Source organism: Gastrolobium bilobum, unplaced genomic scaffold, assembly GCF_033153095.1.
Source record: "Gastrolobium bilobum isolate Gb01-03AN ecotype WA unplaced genomic scaffold, APGP_CSIRO_Gbil_v1 utg32371, whole genome shotgun sequence".
Lineage (NCBI taxonomy): Eukaryota > Viridiplantae > Streptophyta > Magnoliopsida > Fabales > Fabaceae > Gastrolobium > Gastrolobium bilobum.
Genome location: NW_026898885.1, coordinates 196,477 through 212,777, shown reverse-complemented (window position 1 = coordinate 212,777; position 16,301 = coordinate 196,477). Strand labels below are relative to the sequence as shown.

The following is a 16,301-nucleotide window of genomic DNA, read 5'->3' as shown; positions in this document are numbered from 1 at the left end:
GAGCAAGAAGAGAGAGAAAGTAAACTGGGTTTAAACTGTAAAGTGTGGGGTGCGGTAAGAAAGGGGTAAAACAGTGAAAGACAGAGACACATATATTATAGGGTTTGTACACAAACTCTCGCACAACATTTTGTGGGACCTACATGTTTTAAAGAAAAATTAAATAAAAAAACTATTAGTACGCAAAACGAATCTCTATAACATTACACAATCATTTTTCCTACAACATAACTCTTATAAAACCCTATATTATAATAGGAAAAGTGTTTATCTTTTTTAAAATGACACAATTTATATCCTTTCATTCTCACAAAGAGATATGGCTCACACCTTTATTTATTTGTTTTTGTCAATTCTCTCTTTCTTTATCTATCTCCTTCCCCTTTTAAAATGACATAATTTTACATCTTACGAGAAATACTTTACTCCTAAGATACCTTTGGTAGAAGAAAAAAAAAATTATCCAAAAATTTCGATTTTAAAAATATGATAAAAGTATTCCGATTAAGACAATATTCAAAAATTAAAAATTTAAAAAAAATTGCGAAAATCCTGATAAAAAGTACCAAACGCCCCCTAGTGTAATATATATAAAGATTTCTACTTTTTGGGATAAACCTCACTTCCCATAGAGGGTTTATCGTTTAACAGTAGGAAGGAAGCCAAACTCTCACCGCATCTTCAAATCTGCACTTATTTTCAACAGGTAAAGTCTCAAACTGTGATCATGTTTCTTTTTTTTTTTTTTATTCTGTTCTGTTCTTAGTGGGTGTTCATGTCAACTCAGAGTTTCGGACCTTTTCAAGTCAAATACGAGAGTCACTTATGCCGCATTCACGAATTGGTCCTTGAACAAACCCTAATTAGATAACTAGTGTTTGATTAGTGTGCTTTGGAGTTTCAAGATTTCTTGTGTATGATTCCTCCTTTTCTGGTTGGATGACAACTAGGTATTAAGAACAACTGAAAGAGTGAAAGATTGATGATTTTCTGTTTTATTTTTATTTTTATGGTCCATTCCATTGTTTAGGGTTACACTCACCCTTTCCTAAACCCCCTCCTTCACTCGGGTCATCTCTTTCCTAATGATTGTCTGTGTTATTGGCTTCTCAAAATATCTAGAAAAAAAAAAAGGTGGATAATTGTTTTCTTTTCTAGCCATTTAGGATGAAAACAAACACAGCTGTTAAAAATTAACAGGATGGGAATTGAAGAGGCAAGTTCCTTTTGGAACTTCTATTCAATGCACATCATTAACATTGGATGTCTTTGAATTTCTTTTAATCTTCTTGCAGATTTGAGCTATTTAGCAAGTGAAGCACATTGAGTCTAAACTGTTAACAGGCATGGCAAGCTTGTTCACAACATCAACCTTCACCTATTCTCCTGTCAACAGTGGTACCAGGGATTTCAGAAAGTTGGGTAAACCTTCTATAAGAGGGTGTGGCATAAAAGCAATGAGGACATCCTTGGAGGAATTGTACAATGTGAAGGTGGAAAGAAAATTGTCTCCTGAAAGACTAGCTCAGCTTGGAGTTTCAACATGGTCAGTGTGGAAGACTGGAAAAAGCAAGTTGCCCTGGGACTGGCAGGTAGACCAATTGGTATATATAGAAGAAGGGGAAGTGAGAGTTGTGCCTCAAGGGAGCAAGCGTTTCATGCAATTTGTGGCTGGAGACTTGGTCCGGTACCCCAAGTGGTTTGAAGCTGACCTCTGGTTCAATGGTCCATATCAAGAACGTTATAGTTTCCGAGCATATGGTGATGATTGTTGATGATGATTATGCTTGACGGTCACATGAAATAGCATGTGATATCTTTGTAATAGATGTGTGTTTTATGGTTTTGTAGTTCTAAATATACTACCAATGTATTTGGGGAATACTTGTGATGATTTTCCATTATTTAAAAGAAATGTTAATCCTAATTGCTGCTGTCTTTCTCTTGTAGGCAAGATTGACTTGCCGATGAGTTCATCTAGACCCAATTTACATGGTCTAGACTCGATTAAATGCCAATATACATGACGTTACGTGGTAAAATATTTGAAATCGATAGCGCAATGCTGGATTTTGTATAACTTAATCGAATTATCACCCCAACGGGGATCGTAGAAGTACAAATAGGCACTAATCCAGGGTATTCAACACTGCTCGGGAAGTTCATCATACTTTAAAGTGAGTAGAAGCAAGTTATTTTTGTAAGTCTTTTATCGACATACATATATAAAAAATACAAATGAGTACCAGTAGAAACATTTCTTTCTGAATAGGATGGCAAACATGTTCATTTGGAGCTTTGGATGTCGACATGCCAAGGCCCCTCTGCATGGAGACCAGAACTTATAATTTAGTTCTCTGATGGCTCTCAACTAACTGTAGTAGCCGGTTGACTTGCACTGGTAGCAATGGAAACAGATGCCACAAACCTCGAGACAAGGACAGCCTCGTTGCTAACAGCCTTAGATGCTGCAACATCCTCCAATTGTTTCCATGTGGTTTCTCGCTTCTCCAGCTTCTCCCTATCCTTGATTTCATCATCTTGGAATCTCATCAAGCATGCATCAAAAAGTGCCTGATCAGCATCGAAGAATATTTTTCTCACACTCAGGGTCAAACTATGAACAGCTTGGTTCCAATGGCCCCGTATATTTTTCTCCAAAGCAGGGAAGATTATCGGCAGTATCACTTTGCAGTTTTGTAAGATCATATTTCGAATATGATCATTGTTCCACAGAAACAGTGCTCGTTCAGCTACCTGCCAAAAGACCCAAGTCAACATCAAATCACATTCACTAAATCCAGTTTAATTTTAATTTGAATACGTGCTTCCACAGTTCCACTTAAGATATCTCCATTGCTTCTTTGAATTTTTTGAGTTTTGATTCCAGAGAACACAAATTGTGAAGGAGCTTTCTCCTTGTTCTACCATTTCTCAATAACAGATCCACAGTTTCTCTATCTCTATTCTCCAGCCTCCTGTCTCTTTGACCTGTTTTCCATCTATATTCTATTGCTTGTTGTTTTCTCACCTTAGAACTCTAAATAGCATATCACTTACACGGTGCTTAAAATTATCTTGTTGTTTCTGAGCCATTCTTCTTACCCTAGTACATTCAATCAGCCATCAAACCACCTAGTTTTCAAACATTAGAGCATGATAACATTCCGAGATAGGTAAGAGAAGAAAAGTGAGAAATGTAAAGGAATAAAAGACAGAAATAGAGATACAGAAATGACTGATCGCTGGTGTTGGCAAATGCTAACAAAATGTATGCAGACATCATAAAAGAAAAAAATATGGAGGAATTTCATAAGGACCTGAAAGTGTAAACTGTTGAGGCATCTACCAATTTGACGAAATAATGGGATAACACATTGCTGACATTCTGCTGCTTGAGTTGCCTCTAAAACTTCCTCCAACTCACCAAGGAACATTACCTCCTTTGCACTGTTAGTTGTGGGCCAATATTTCAAAAGCCCTCTAACCACATTATCAGCTAGCTTGACATCTTTCTCGACAAACTGAGTAATGCAATAAGAAAGTTGCTGATGATAAATAGAGACACACTTGGGCTTGTGAAGGGGGATCAGTACTCGGACAAGGAACAACCTATGCTCTTCCTTCAAAGGCAAAGCAAATCCATTAATTATGCTACCAAATATCTCTAACAACTCTGCAATCCCACTGTGTTTCTCTGTCTCAAATATAAACCTGTAAAAGATATTGCTGATAGCATTTCTAATGAATGGCCGATGCACCATGAACTTCCCATATATACGGTGGAGAATAATCTTCAGGTAATCCCTCTCTCTTTGATCCTCCGAGTCAAAAAGGTCAAGCAGCCTCAACACAAATGAATGATCAATGTATCTTTTAGCAAGCTTAGCATCTGTCTCAGGTGAAGACACAAATCTGCAGAGAAATTCATACACAATCAGCAGATGAGGCCATGCCGGTTCCATAACAGGTTCCTCTTCTTCAGGCTCACAAATTTCTGTGAGCTTACCATCATGATTGGAATACGGTAAAGCACGAAATAAATTGGTTGCCACCATCTTCGTCATCTCCCGCATTGCTACCTCATTGAACTTTGAATTTACAGACAAAACATAATCAACAAGCTCAAATAAAGTTTTCCGCTTGATGTCCTTTTCTTTGAGATGCTTGGAAGGATTATTAAAATCAAACACAACACAACACATATTTAACTTTCTAATAAAAAGACTCTGCTTTTCTGAGCTAGGGACAGCCCTGAAACTTGGCAAAGCCCCATAAACTGCAGGAGCCATCACTGAACCCGCTGGGATCACAATTGAAGGAGCTGATTTCTTAGCTTGATTAGTTGAGTATTGTGCAATAGTCCCATTCCCAGAACGAGACCCACCTGAACCAGAATTTGAAAATTTTGAAGAAACTGAATTGAGTTTCAAGGGGGTATTGGAATTTAGCCCATAAGATGGTTTCAGTGACAAACCACCATTGAACCCTCCATCACCGTTCGAATCATTATAGAATGATTCTGAGGGCTTGCGCGGTATTTTACCGAATGGTTTTATCATATCTAGAACAAACCCAAAACCAGAATAACCCAACCCTGATTTTCTACAAATGAATCAAAGCTTCAACCTTGATCAATAACGTTGTCAAAATCAACGAATGAAACACTTGGGTCGGTACGATTTAAGAATACCCCCTAATACCCTCCTAATCAGAAGACCATACCTCAAAAATCTCAGTGAAAACCATACTCATAAATACACAGTTTCTGGGTGCATGCAACAGGGCTTGAAGAAATCGACGGCGTGAAGAAGAAGAAAGCACTTACCTTGAGAGTAATATTGAGAAGATCTCATGAGGGTGGTACAAAGTGAGAGAAAAAATGCAAGAAAATTAGAAAGATTTAATTTCTAGCGGGAAATACCCTTTTAAAGAAAAGGATTCGATTTTTCTTGCGAGGGTGTAGATAACGTTCAGTCCAAAACCACGTTATTTTGAGACAAAAATTAAGATATTTTTGTAATTATAATTTATTTCAGATTATAATATTCTTTTTTATTATAATTTTTTGATTTTTCAATCCAAAACGATATCATTTTGGAAGCGAATGGAGATAACTTATCTACACCCACTTTAGAAGCATTAAAGCCTTTAAAAAAATTATGAAAAAAAAATATTTTCCTATTTTTTATTATAAAATACTCAATTCTCCACCTCATCCATTTCAAAAGTTAAATAATTTAAATTATTAATCAATGTAATATTAATTGCTGTAATAATAACTCTCAATCAATACTAATTATGAATTTTTATTAATTTTCAGATCCTTTATATAATTTGAATTGTACAAATCTATTGATTGATTATAATTAATTTACATAAAAAATTATTAATTAATGAAATGTTATTGAAATTGTTTATCTTAATAAATTCATATAATTTTTTTGAAATATATTGTAATTAAATTATAATGTTTGAGTATATACGAAATCAATTTGAATTGATTTTATTTTGTATTAATAATTAATTATTTATTAGTATTAATAATCAATTATTTATTACTATTAATTTAGAATTATTATATTTGTTATTAATATAATGTAATTTTATATTATCTGAAGTAAATGAGTATAAAATATGAGTATTTTATAATACAAATGTGAAATATTTTATTTTATTTTATTTTTCGAAAAATGGTATAAACCAACCAGACTATTATGTTCCGTTGATTAATGTCGCGACAACGAATACTAGGGGTGTTCGCGGTCCAATCTGGATTGATTTTGGAGGCAAAAATTATCCGATCCAATTCCTTCGGTTTGGTTATGTAATCATTCATTCGGTTTGAATTTTTTTTCAAATCCGATCCAATCCAATTTTTTTCGGTTTGGATTGGATTGATTTTCGGTTTTTGAAAATCGTAAAATTTGTTTTATGATTATTATGTAAATAACATCTTTTGTATATATTCGTTTTGTAATTTTATTATATTTTTAATACAAAAGCATCAGTAAATGATAATATAATTTTATTTTATTTTGGAAAATGAGATATGAACCTCTACATAGATAAATTTTGTTGATAAGATGTGACTAGATTTTTTTCTTGAGTTTAGTTGATGGGTTAATATGTCTTGAGTTTAGAAATTTTTGGGCTATGATTAGGAAAAGACCTAAGTAGGTAGAGGGAAATTAATATATTGGATCGATTTGGATTGGATCGGTTTTTATCTACCAATCCAAAAATCGATCCAATCCAATCAAATCAAAATTTGCGATTTTTTATTGGTTTTTGATTTTTGGGTTTTCAATTTATTCGATTTTCGATTTATTCGGTTTTTGATTTTTTGGTTCGGTTACCGCGATTTGGATCGGTTGATGAACACCTCCTGATGAATACCTCCATCGAGAATAAAATTCTCACTTATCCTATATCACAAAATTCAAACTAATTTTGACGCTAAATGAGTCAAATAGCTTTCTTTAAACTTAAATTTCAGTAAACCCCAAAATAATTCATAAGAGAATTTCCTTTAATACTATTTTTATTGAAGTAAAAGCTTTTTAGAATTTTATTTATTCTTATAAAAAATTAATATAATTAATTTATGACATATTACTTTTCAAAATTTTAATTAAAGAACTTATTCTATAATTTCTGTACTGCAAAAGGGCAAAAGAAAGATTCGGGCTCAATGACAGCTGTGCCCACCCCTTTTCTAGTTTTCAAAATCATATTTGTTTAATTTTTTGAGGCCATTGTCACTTGCCAAGGCATTATATGTCTACTGGTACCAGTATCTTAATATCAAGATTCTTTAGATTAAGTAGTTCTCATTATCTTTCCAAAAGAAAAAAAAAAAAAAAAAGTTGCCATTATCTCATGTGGCTTGGTTTCACTTGTAGTCACCCAGCAAGTTTAATTAAAGGGAAATGATAGTCTCATGTTGTATAAGATATCTATTTTATGTCATACATCTATAGAATTTCGTGCTTTTTTCTTTTCTTTTTTTCTTTTTTTTTAAATTGTGGACCCCACATAATTGTATCACCCACATAAAAATACTATCTCATGTGACATAAGATTAGTAAATCCCTTAATTAAACTACGAGGACTTACTGTTACAGAATTAAAATGTAAATGCGTAAAGATATTTTTAATCCGAATTGCTAGTGGATCTGATTCTTTCCATTCGCAAAATTGCCATTCTCATTACTCGAATATAAAAGATACAAAGTCTTAGAAGTTAGAACTGGACAGAATGAATTCATTCATTTATACGTGTTTAAATCCCTTCATTTTATATATAAAAAAATCTTATAATCAAAATTATATTGTGCTTTTAAACAAAATCTTTAAATAATTAGGCAAATCTGAATATATATGTAATCTAGCTCCCCTGTTCTTTTAATTTCTTTTTCTTTTTTATGACCTGGAGATATATCATTCAACTTCTTTCGGTCACCTTATCTTCGGAGCACGCCCTGAAAGTTACCTTTCATTGGAACAGCAGGTGCATTGAGCTAACGACGGATGCATAACAAACCCGCGTTTGGTTGAGGAGAAATTTTATGAATAAAAAGGAAATGTTATACATAGGGAAATGATTGGGAAGTGAGTTTGATAGGAAAATGTAAAAAAAGTTGTTTAGTTGGATAAAATTTTGACGGAGAAATTATGTAACTTTTATAATGTCTATGTTTGGGTATAGGTAAAATATAGATGGAAAAAAAAGTTGCTATTACGAAAATAACCTCGTTTTTAAAATATTTTGAATAAGGCATGGGGGTACGCTGGTCATCTGGTTAGTAGACAACTATGAAGCACTGACACTTCAAAAACCTTGATGTGTCGTGTTCGACACTTCCCGACACTCTCGGACACTCCGACACTCCAACACGCGTTATAGAGATTTAAAAAAAAGTTCAAAGGTTATTTTGCGTTGAGTTTTGAGTTCCAACTATTAGATTCGTTAGATTACTATTACCATTTTATTGAGTTTAATATAAATATTTGATATATCTTGTGTTTCTTTGCAAAATTTATGAATATTATAAATTTAGATTCATTTTTTTGTTAAATTATTGAATATTAAATATAATACATACTACATAAATTAAAAATATTATTTAATATCAAAACGTGTCCTAACGTGTTGAAATCTAACATTTTTTAGAATTAACGTGTCGGAGTGTCGTGTCGTATCGTGTCACGTGTCCCGTGTCAGTATCGGTGCTACATAGGTAGACAATCATCCATTTAGGTAGATAAGGCACAATACCACATGTCAAGTGGGTTTATGTTGGCCGGCTATTTCGTTCCAAATGACATGCAAACATAGGTTGCTGGCATTATGATTTAGCTAGGCAAACAAGAAAACCGTTAAAACCAAACATGGTGAGCTTACAATCCCACTTCTAATTTGCCTATCTATCTCATCAAAATCCTCCCACCAAACACACCCTTAAAAACTCAGTTCGGAGAGTTACCTTTCAGAGTTAAACGGTTAAAAAGCAAGTAATCATCCTAAATTGGAAGTATTGTACAGCGGCGGTACACTTTCTCATTGATTATGTTTCTTTTTTTTTTTTTACCCAAATTAACAGTAAGTGATACAAGATATCATATAAGCGCCTTAAAAAGTCCAAGATTATTGAAGATATCAGAACAAAAGAGACATGACAAAACACATATCCTGGGGCAATTTATTTAGGTAAAAAAAGATTTCAGTCATAGGCCGCAACGTGGCATTTCACTAGCTCATATAAGATTTAAACACTAAGCAACATATACGAAAGCTAAAGTAGCATCTAAGATCAGTTTTGTGCTAGACAGTTAGATAGCAGACACTGAAGATTTGGCGCCAATTTTGAAGGGAAAGATAATGCAGGTTAACTGCTTGTCGTTATGATCCTTAAAGTTCAGCTTCACATTATAGGTGCCCTGCAAAAGTACCAGAATCAAAATGGAGACTAGGCAATGAACCCAATAAGTTAAATGTTGAAGCAAAACAGAAATGTTGTAAATCAGAAATTTAATTTGTTGAAGACAAGACCAAATTAAGAACACGCTGAGAATGCAGGAAAGGCATAACATGCGGTTATCAAGAAAAGAAAAGAAAAAGCCTAAAGTCCCACATGAAGAAGCCAATATAAAGAAAAGAGACAAAACAGCTTCAGTTGCATCTAGGAAGATACAAAAATAAGTCATTAAGACTTGCTAGGAGTAATTAGTAGTAGCATCTAATAACTTAGTCGAACAATTAGAGTATATGGTTATAAGCTGATCAAGTAAATGACCAATGTTATATATATATTTGGTAAAGTGAGACTAACCGGTGGGGTAACTGGAGGCAACAATTCGGTGTGAGTGAGCACAAAGTTGCCAGCAGTAACAGGACAGGGTACTTCCTCACAGAGATCATGGAGAAATGTAGCAGGTGGTCCTTCTATCCCAACATATGAAATTTGATATACTAAATCACCACTTGCAATTGGTTCACCTGCATAAAAGATAGCCACCATCTCCACTCATTATTAACGGAAGTAAATAAATGATATTTTAACTATGGAAAAAACTACTCTTATTCAATGTAAGAATAATTTTATTTTCTATAGATCTATCAAAAACCATGACACTTTTTTTTTTTTAAATAATAGACCCCATCATATTTGTGTCTATACCATAAGATATCTTCTCTCATGCAACATCAGATTAGATGAACCCTTTAATTATAGACACACACCATTTTGATGTTGTGTCTGCATGTTATATAGACAGGGCACTTGGATGATACTTACCACATATAAGAATAGCACAAAAATACAAAGGCAATGATGTAAACTAGGGACAAAAAAGCCAATGAAAAATGGAAAAGAAGCCAAAGGAGAGAAAGAGAAGTGTCACCAGTATAAGCTGCGATCTTAAAGGTGAAGGGCTCTCCTCTAACCACAGGGTCAGGTAATATTTGCACTCCACTCACCTTTACGGCATAGTTTGCATTCTTATCTGCGCAATATAATATCTGAATGCTGAAAAATTAAACAAAAATCATGACCAAAAATGAATCGTAAAGGGAGTTTGGTTACCGCAGTATTTGAGAGCTTGAGCATGAGAAGAAAAAAGTAGAAAAATGATGGATGAGAAGCACAAAACGAGGGAGAGCGTTGAAATAGAGTGAACCGCCATGGCTATGGAAGTGAGTGCAATATTCGTACCACTACCAGTTACTATAAAAGTATATATAACCAGACGACTCGGTGGCCTTACTTAGACATATTTCTACATAAAATAATAACGCGTGCAACGTATGGTTATTATTTTAATTATCAAATTAATTATGATGCATGGTTCCGAGTTCCGACAGTAATTTTTAATTAATATTAGTATTTATTTAAAAAAAAAAAATCAATATTAGTATTTGGAACGCCAAACACGGACTAGTATCGAGGTTGTTAAAAATGCCAAGTATTAAAATTACGGAAATCAATAGGTCATGTTACATGTCCACTTCATAATTTCTTGCACACTCATTACATGGGTCTCATATGATTTTTTTTTTCTTTTTAAATTTAAGTGGGTCTTATGTACTTTTCTCTCACCAATAGGACACAAAACTCTTCTGAACAATGACCATTTTGTTACCTTTTTAACAAAAATTTGCCAAATTGTCATATTAGGAACAATATTACCAAAATATCTCGTCACCTAACTTGTTGTACTGTACAACAAGATTATCCATGTCAGCAAATTTAAGGCAACATAATCTCGTTTTACTGTGTAGCGAGATTACGTGACAGACACCACGTGGTCTAAGTCGCTGCATTGTGCAGCGTTTTATGTGGCGCCAGTAACAATTTGACATGTGGATTGAGAGGATCAAAGTCGCTGGATAATGTAGAGACTATAGTGAAACGTGGCAAGTGCCGATGGAATATCCATAGAAAAACAATAAAGACGATTAATATCCATTAAATGTTGATTTGTTGTAAACAAAAATATAGATAATTATGAGGAAATATAGAGATAAGAAAGACAGGAAAAATATATTATCATGCCCTTTGATGCCTCTATTTATAAATGATAAATGACCACAATTACTTATTCAGTGGTTACAGAACATTCAACGGTCATAACGGTCATGGACAGCCAACAATTAATATTATTTATAACCTGATTTGTTTTTTATTTTATTTTTTGAAAAATATAATAAAGAATAAAAAAATTAGCATTTATTAGACATTAAATCGTCTTTATCGTTTTTCAATAGATACTTCATATGGACACTCCAACGTCTTTATTGTTTATTATATTTTCCAAAAAGAAGATAAAAAATAAATCAGCATTTATTGGATATTAAATCATCTTTATCACTTTCCCATTAAAATTCTATCGTCTTTATTGTTTATTATATTTTCTAAAAAGAAAAAAAAAAAAAAATAAGCATTTATTGGACATTAAATCGTCTTTATCGCTTTCCATCGACTTTATTGTTTATTATATTTTCCAAAAAGAAAACAAAAAACAAATCATCATTTATTGGACATTAGATTATCTTTATCATTTTCTCACGAACACTACATTGTCTTTATTGTTTATTATATTTTCCTAAAAGAAACCAAACAAAAAAACCATCATTGATTAGATATTATATCGTTTTTATCGTTTTCTCATGGACACTCCATCTGCACGTGCCTCATTGTACTATAGTCTATGCATTATCCAACAACTTTGGTCCTCTCTATCCATGTGACAAATTGTTACTAGTGCCATGTAAAACATTGTACACTTCAGCGACTTAGGTCATGTGGTGTCTGTCATGTAATCTCGTTGTACAGTGCAGTGAGATTACGTGGCCTTAAACTTGTTGATATGGCTCCACGTAATCTCGTTGCACATTGCAACGAGTTAGGTGATGTGGTATTTTTTGCATTTTTTTTCTGACGTGGCAATCTGGTAAATTTTTTCCAAAAAGATGGCAAAAGAGTCGTTTTCCCAAACTCTTCCAACAACATGACAGATGATTTCCCCTTAAAAATTATACTAATTTTAGAAAGAAATTCATCTAGTCGTAATATATATATATATATATATATATATATATATATATATATATATATATATATATAATTAATGTCGTAACAAGATAATAATAATGATTTTTTAATTATTTACAGGTGATATTGTGATTGATAATATTAATAATACATTCTTAGCTAAAATAATTTTTTAACCATAATTAAATAATAAAAACTTGATTATAAAATGGTGCATAGTAATATAATACTAATAATGGAGCAAAATTAAACTTACTATCTCATTTTTCCTACCATCTCTTATAATTATTGCTTTTATTACTGAAGCAAAATCAAATTAACAGTATTAAAATACAGAATACTATTACATAAAAATCATTAATTTAGTTTTAACTTAACATAATAAAATAATTATAAGAACCTGTAAAAAAATTATAAATATAACATACCTTTTAATAATAAAAGACCTTCATCTATAAGATAATTTTCAAGGGGAAAACATTTTTAGTTATAGGAGAGTATTGAGCACTCAGTGCATTCTTTATCATATATAAAAAAAAATAACATGTTTATATTATCCTTATTTTATAATTATTTCTTTTATATTCTTTTTTGGTAAGAAAGTATTTATCACTGTAGCACCGAAAATGTACTCCTTCAAAGGACCTGGTTCGTCTTGAGCGAGCTGATGCGTCATGAGTTTAATTTCCCTATTATTATTATTATTATTCCCCTATTATTTGTGTAATCAAGTTGCTTAGCTTGTTTCTCGTTGGGCTTAGCCCCTCTTTCTTTCTTTTTTGGTACAAGAGAGGGGTATAGCCCCAAGCTTAACTCCTTTTTATTAGCCCAAAACAATGTGGAGTAAAGTGTATTTTTTTTTTTTTTAGTACACGAGTAAAGTGTATATTAAAGGGGAAGTGTAATGCGTATCATTATTAATTGAAAACTTTATGGATTTAGATTTTTATGATCTATAGGAAAATTAAGGGGTCAATAAGTTTAGCTCTGAAGTTTGAGGAATTTTTCTGATGTTAGACGTTCGACTTTGTAAGAAAACATTCATAAAAAATAAGGGTGTGCATAATAATATTATCAATATTTTTTTATTTTATTTTGGAAATATAAATAATTAAAATCTACGTTTGATAAAATTAATTTTATTTTTTATTCCAGAGAATAAAATCGATAATTCAGGAATAAAAATTAAAAAAATTAACTCTCTTATTCGTGAATACAAAAATAAAAAAGAATAATGATATATATATATATATATATATATATATATATATATATATATATATATATATATATATCTAATAGATCCAATACCTTAAGCATATGAGAATTAATCACTTACTTAAAAACTTAAAAAAAAACCATAAAGTCAAAAATGTAAAAACACAGTAGATGATAAACTATAAATTAATTAAAATATTATTTCTTCTTTAATTTTTATAAATAATTGCCAATTATTTTTTTTTCTCACAATTAGGGAGCCTTTTATTTGGGAAAATTTTTGTAGTACTCTTGTAGTACTGATTTTTTTATTTTTTTTATTTTAGTATTGAGTACCACTCATTAAAATTAAAAAAGCATGAGATGACCATGGTAGTTAAAATCAGAATTTTACCTAAAATCGGAAGGAGAATAAAAAATCGTAAAACGTAAAATCTTAATGTAAAAAAAATCGTAAAAAATCGTAAAAGCTTTTGGAATTTTGATAAAATCATTTTAATTAAAAAAAATCATAAAATCATAAAATTACAAATTTAAATCAGGATTTTAACTATCAGCACCTAATTTTAGTTTTAGCAACAGAGCATACACTCAAGGAATGGAATTTTAGTTTCTATTTGGATCGCCAATCACAACACTAAAAGATCAAGAGAAATATCATATTAATTAAAACTCATCAATATCAATTATACTTTTATATATATATATATATATATATATAGACTTGAGTTTATATTTAGATTTTATAAGATTAAAATTTAGTAGTTGCTATGGATAGGTCTATTTGGGCCTCCCCATTAGGATGTCCAGTAGGTCTAATGCACTAATTACTCATTAAAGGATAAATAATTTTCTAATGCACTAATTACTCATTAAAGGATAAATAATTTTTTCTACACATGATTTTTTCTATTTCCTATTTCCTACGCATGCATCAATTTGAGTAGTCACAGAAATGGATCCTTTCATGTGGGAACAATCGTAGAAAAGTAAATCAACGGTTATGATTTTGTAATTATCTATTATAATATTTTTTTCTCTCTTCATTTTTTTTTCTTTATTTATTATCATTGATTCATCTTTGTATGGTTTTGATTATCTTTTTTTTTTCACATTAAAGTATCCAGATCCGAGTAGTCACCTAGCCTCATATAGTCATATTATCATACGACCCATAAGATTGGAAAATAGTTATGGCATCAATTCATTCCTATTTAATTCTTTCGGATCCCCTCAATTTGATGCTCAATTCATTCGATTCAATTTAATTCTTCATTCTCTATTATTTTTTTCTATAATCGATTTCGATTTCGCGGATGTTGAGCTGTCGGTGAACGTGCCTTAGAGCCCAAGGTTCCAACGTTGATGAATCATGAATGCTTTTCCATTTTTTAATTTTATTATTTTGCAGGAACGGTGGTGTTTAATGGGTAGTGGAAAATGCAGCGTGCTCCGGTGACCGTTGAGCAAAAGTTGTTGGAAAAAGCGATCCAGGAATAATGTCCATGGGAGAATCTTCCCAGGCGACTTCAACCAATTGTGTCTTCCAAGGAAGAATGGAACACAAGGTTAGAGATAACCTTCCATCCCATGTTTTCCTTTAAAATCTTATTCTTTTCTTTACCTGTATATTATTTGTATTGTCATTTTTATTTTTTTTTGTAATAAAGAGGGGCAAAAGCTCCAAACAAAACAAAAATTACACGACGCGAGAACTTAAAAGATCTACAGAAGCATCCTGAAGAAGGAGCTCTAACAAAGGAGAAGGGGGAGAATGATAAACAATAAGATTATTATCATCCTCAAAATGCCTAGAAGCAAACCAGTGAGCACATCTGTTATTTTCTCGAAAGGTGTGTACCCAACGAACATCCCAATCTTCAGCAAACCATTTGTGAATACGAGAAACAACCTGAGAGTTTCTGTGATTGTTGCTCCCTTCTTGGATAGTGCTAAGAGCAATTTCTGAGTCACATTCCAACTCCACTCTCCTAGCACCAGTACCCCAGGCCAGCTCTAAGCCTTTGAGGATACCCCAGAGTTCTGCATCAAGAGGATTACAGAAACCTAATCTGAAAGAGAAACCACCCAGAAAAGCACCATTGTGATCTCTAGCAAGGCCTCCACAGCTAGCATGCTGCCTAGATAAGGAAGAAGCACCATCCGTGTTAATCTTCAACCGACCAGGTTCAGGACGACACCATTTAGTAGGCTGATGGGCATTAGGGAAGCTGCCAAGAATGCTTCTATTCTTACCTCTAGCTTCAATTAAATGCGCAATAAAATCAGAAATGACACGTTTATCATTGCTTGGCCTTCGGAAACTATCATCATGAATATGATGATTACGCCAATTCCAAAGATTCCAGCAAGTAGTATAGAAAACATCTCTCCAATCAACATGAATTTGATAATTCCAACCCTTACTCACATTTTTGATGAGCCAAGGCTGTAGGTCTAATGTGAAGAAATCGTTGGGGACCCTTCTGCCAAACCAATCTATCCACAATCTTTTGGCTTGAGAACAATCTCTAAGGACATGAATTCACTGTTTGGACAGTTAATGCAAAAATTAGGACCCCCATTCCATTTGCATGTACGACTCCTAACTGGAAGCTTATTAAGAAAAGCCAGCCACATCATAGTCTTGATTCTTTCTGGACCCTTCTAGTCCCAAATCTTCTTCCAGGGAACATTCCTTTGAGCATGTTGAAAATTCATCAAGTTCAAGTAGGCAACCTTAACTAAGGAAGAGGACACATGATTCTGACACCAAACTAACCTATCCTCAGTATTATCTTCCAAAGCAACAGGAACGCAAAATACCTTAGAGATTAGCTCATCATTTAAGAATTGCTTCAAATATCGAACATCCCAGGTACCATGCTGAAAGATCTCAGCAATGGTTCTATGCAATTCCAGATCAGGAATGTGATTAGGAACTAAATTACAAAGATTATCATCCAGATTCAACTAATTATCCGCCCAGAATTTAATAGTCTCTCCATCACCCACCTCCCATCGAAG

At 32.6% G+C, this 16,301-nt stretch overlaps 3 protein-coding genes across 4 annotated transcripts; 1 reads left to right on the top strand and 2 right to left on the bottom strand.

The window, feature by feature from the left end:
• Positions 1–627: 627 nt before the first annotated feature.
• Positions 628–1,930, top strand: LOC133285080 (uncharacterized). Of its 2 annotated transcripts, none has more exons than XM_061482240.1 (2): positions 628–706; positions 1,296–1,925. In XM_061482240.1, the coding sequence occupies exon 2, from the start codon at positions 1,347–1,349 to the stop codon at positions 1,773–1,775; it is 429 nt and encodes a 142-aa protein (XP_061338224.1). In that variant the 5' UTR covers positions 628–706; positions 1,296–1,346; the 3' UTR covers positions 1,776–1,925. The 2 variants fall into 2 exon arrangements, with proteins under 2 accessions (XP_061338224.1, XP_061338225.1); XM_061482241.1 differs by having other exon boundaries at positions 631–706; positions 1,345–1,930.
• A 428-nt stretch (positions 1,931–2,358) lies between these two features.
• Positions 2,359–4,562, bottom strand: LOC133285073 (serine/threonine protein phosphatase 2A 59 kDa regulatory subunit B' gamma isoform-like). The gene is made up of 2 exons (XM_061482228.1): positions 3,321–4,562; positions 2,359–2,757 (listed from the first exon to the last, which is right to left on the bottom strand). The coding sequence occupies exons 1-2, from the start codon at positions 4,560–4,562 to the stop codon at positions 2,368–2,370; spliced, it is 1,632 nt and encodes a 543-aa protein (XP_061338212.1). The 3' UTR covers positions 2,359–2,367.
• Positions 4,563–8,835: 4,273 nt separating this feature from the next.
• On the bottom strand, positions 8,836–10,188 carry LOC133285083 (uncharacterized). Its single transcript, XM_061482244.1, has 4 exons — positions 10,089–10,188; positions 9,907–10,008; positions 9,336–9,502; positions 8,836–8,943 (listed from the first exon to the last, which is right to left on the bottom strand). Exons 1-4 carry the CDS (start codon positions 10,186–10,188, stop codon positions 8,836–8,838), a joined length of 477 nt encoding a protein of 158 aa, XP_061338228.1.
• Positions 10,189–16,301: the final 6,113 nt, after the last annotated feature.

Excerpts from the sequence above, each read along its gene's own strand:
- LOC133285080 (XM_061482241.1), top strand. The coding sequence starts at position 1,347 with ATGGCAAGCTTGTTCACAACATCAACCTTCACCTATTCTCCTGTCAAC.
- LOC133285073 (XM_061482228.1), bottom strand. The coding sequence starts at position 4,562 with ATGATAAAACCATTCGGTAAAATACCGCGCAAGCCCTCAGAATCATTC. Across the intron at positions 2,758-3,320 it reads TCAACAGTTTACACTTTCAG|GTAGCTGAACGAGCACTGTT; the intron begins GTCCTTATGAAA and ends GTCTTTTGGCAG.
- LOC133285083 (XM_061482244.1), bottom strand. The coding sequence starts at position 10,188 with ATGGCGGTTCACTCTATTTCAACGCTCTCCCTCGTTTTGTGCTTCTCA. Across the intron at positions 9,503-9,906 it reads TAAGATCGCAGCTTATACTG|GTGAACCAATTGCAAGTGGT; the intron begins GTGACACTTCTC and ends TCTTTTATGCAG. Across the intron at positions 8,944-9,335 it reads TGCCTCCAGTTACCCCACCG|GGCACCTATAATGTGAAGCT; the intron begins GTTAGTCTCACT and ends GTACTTTTGCAG.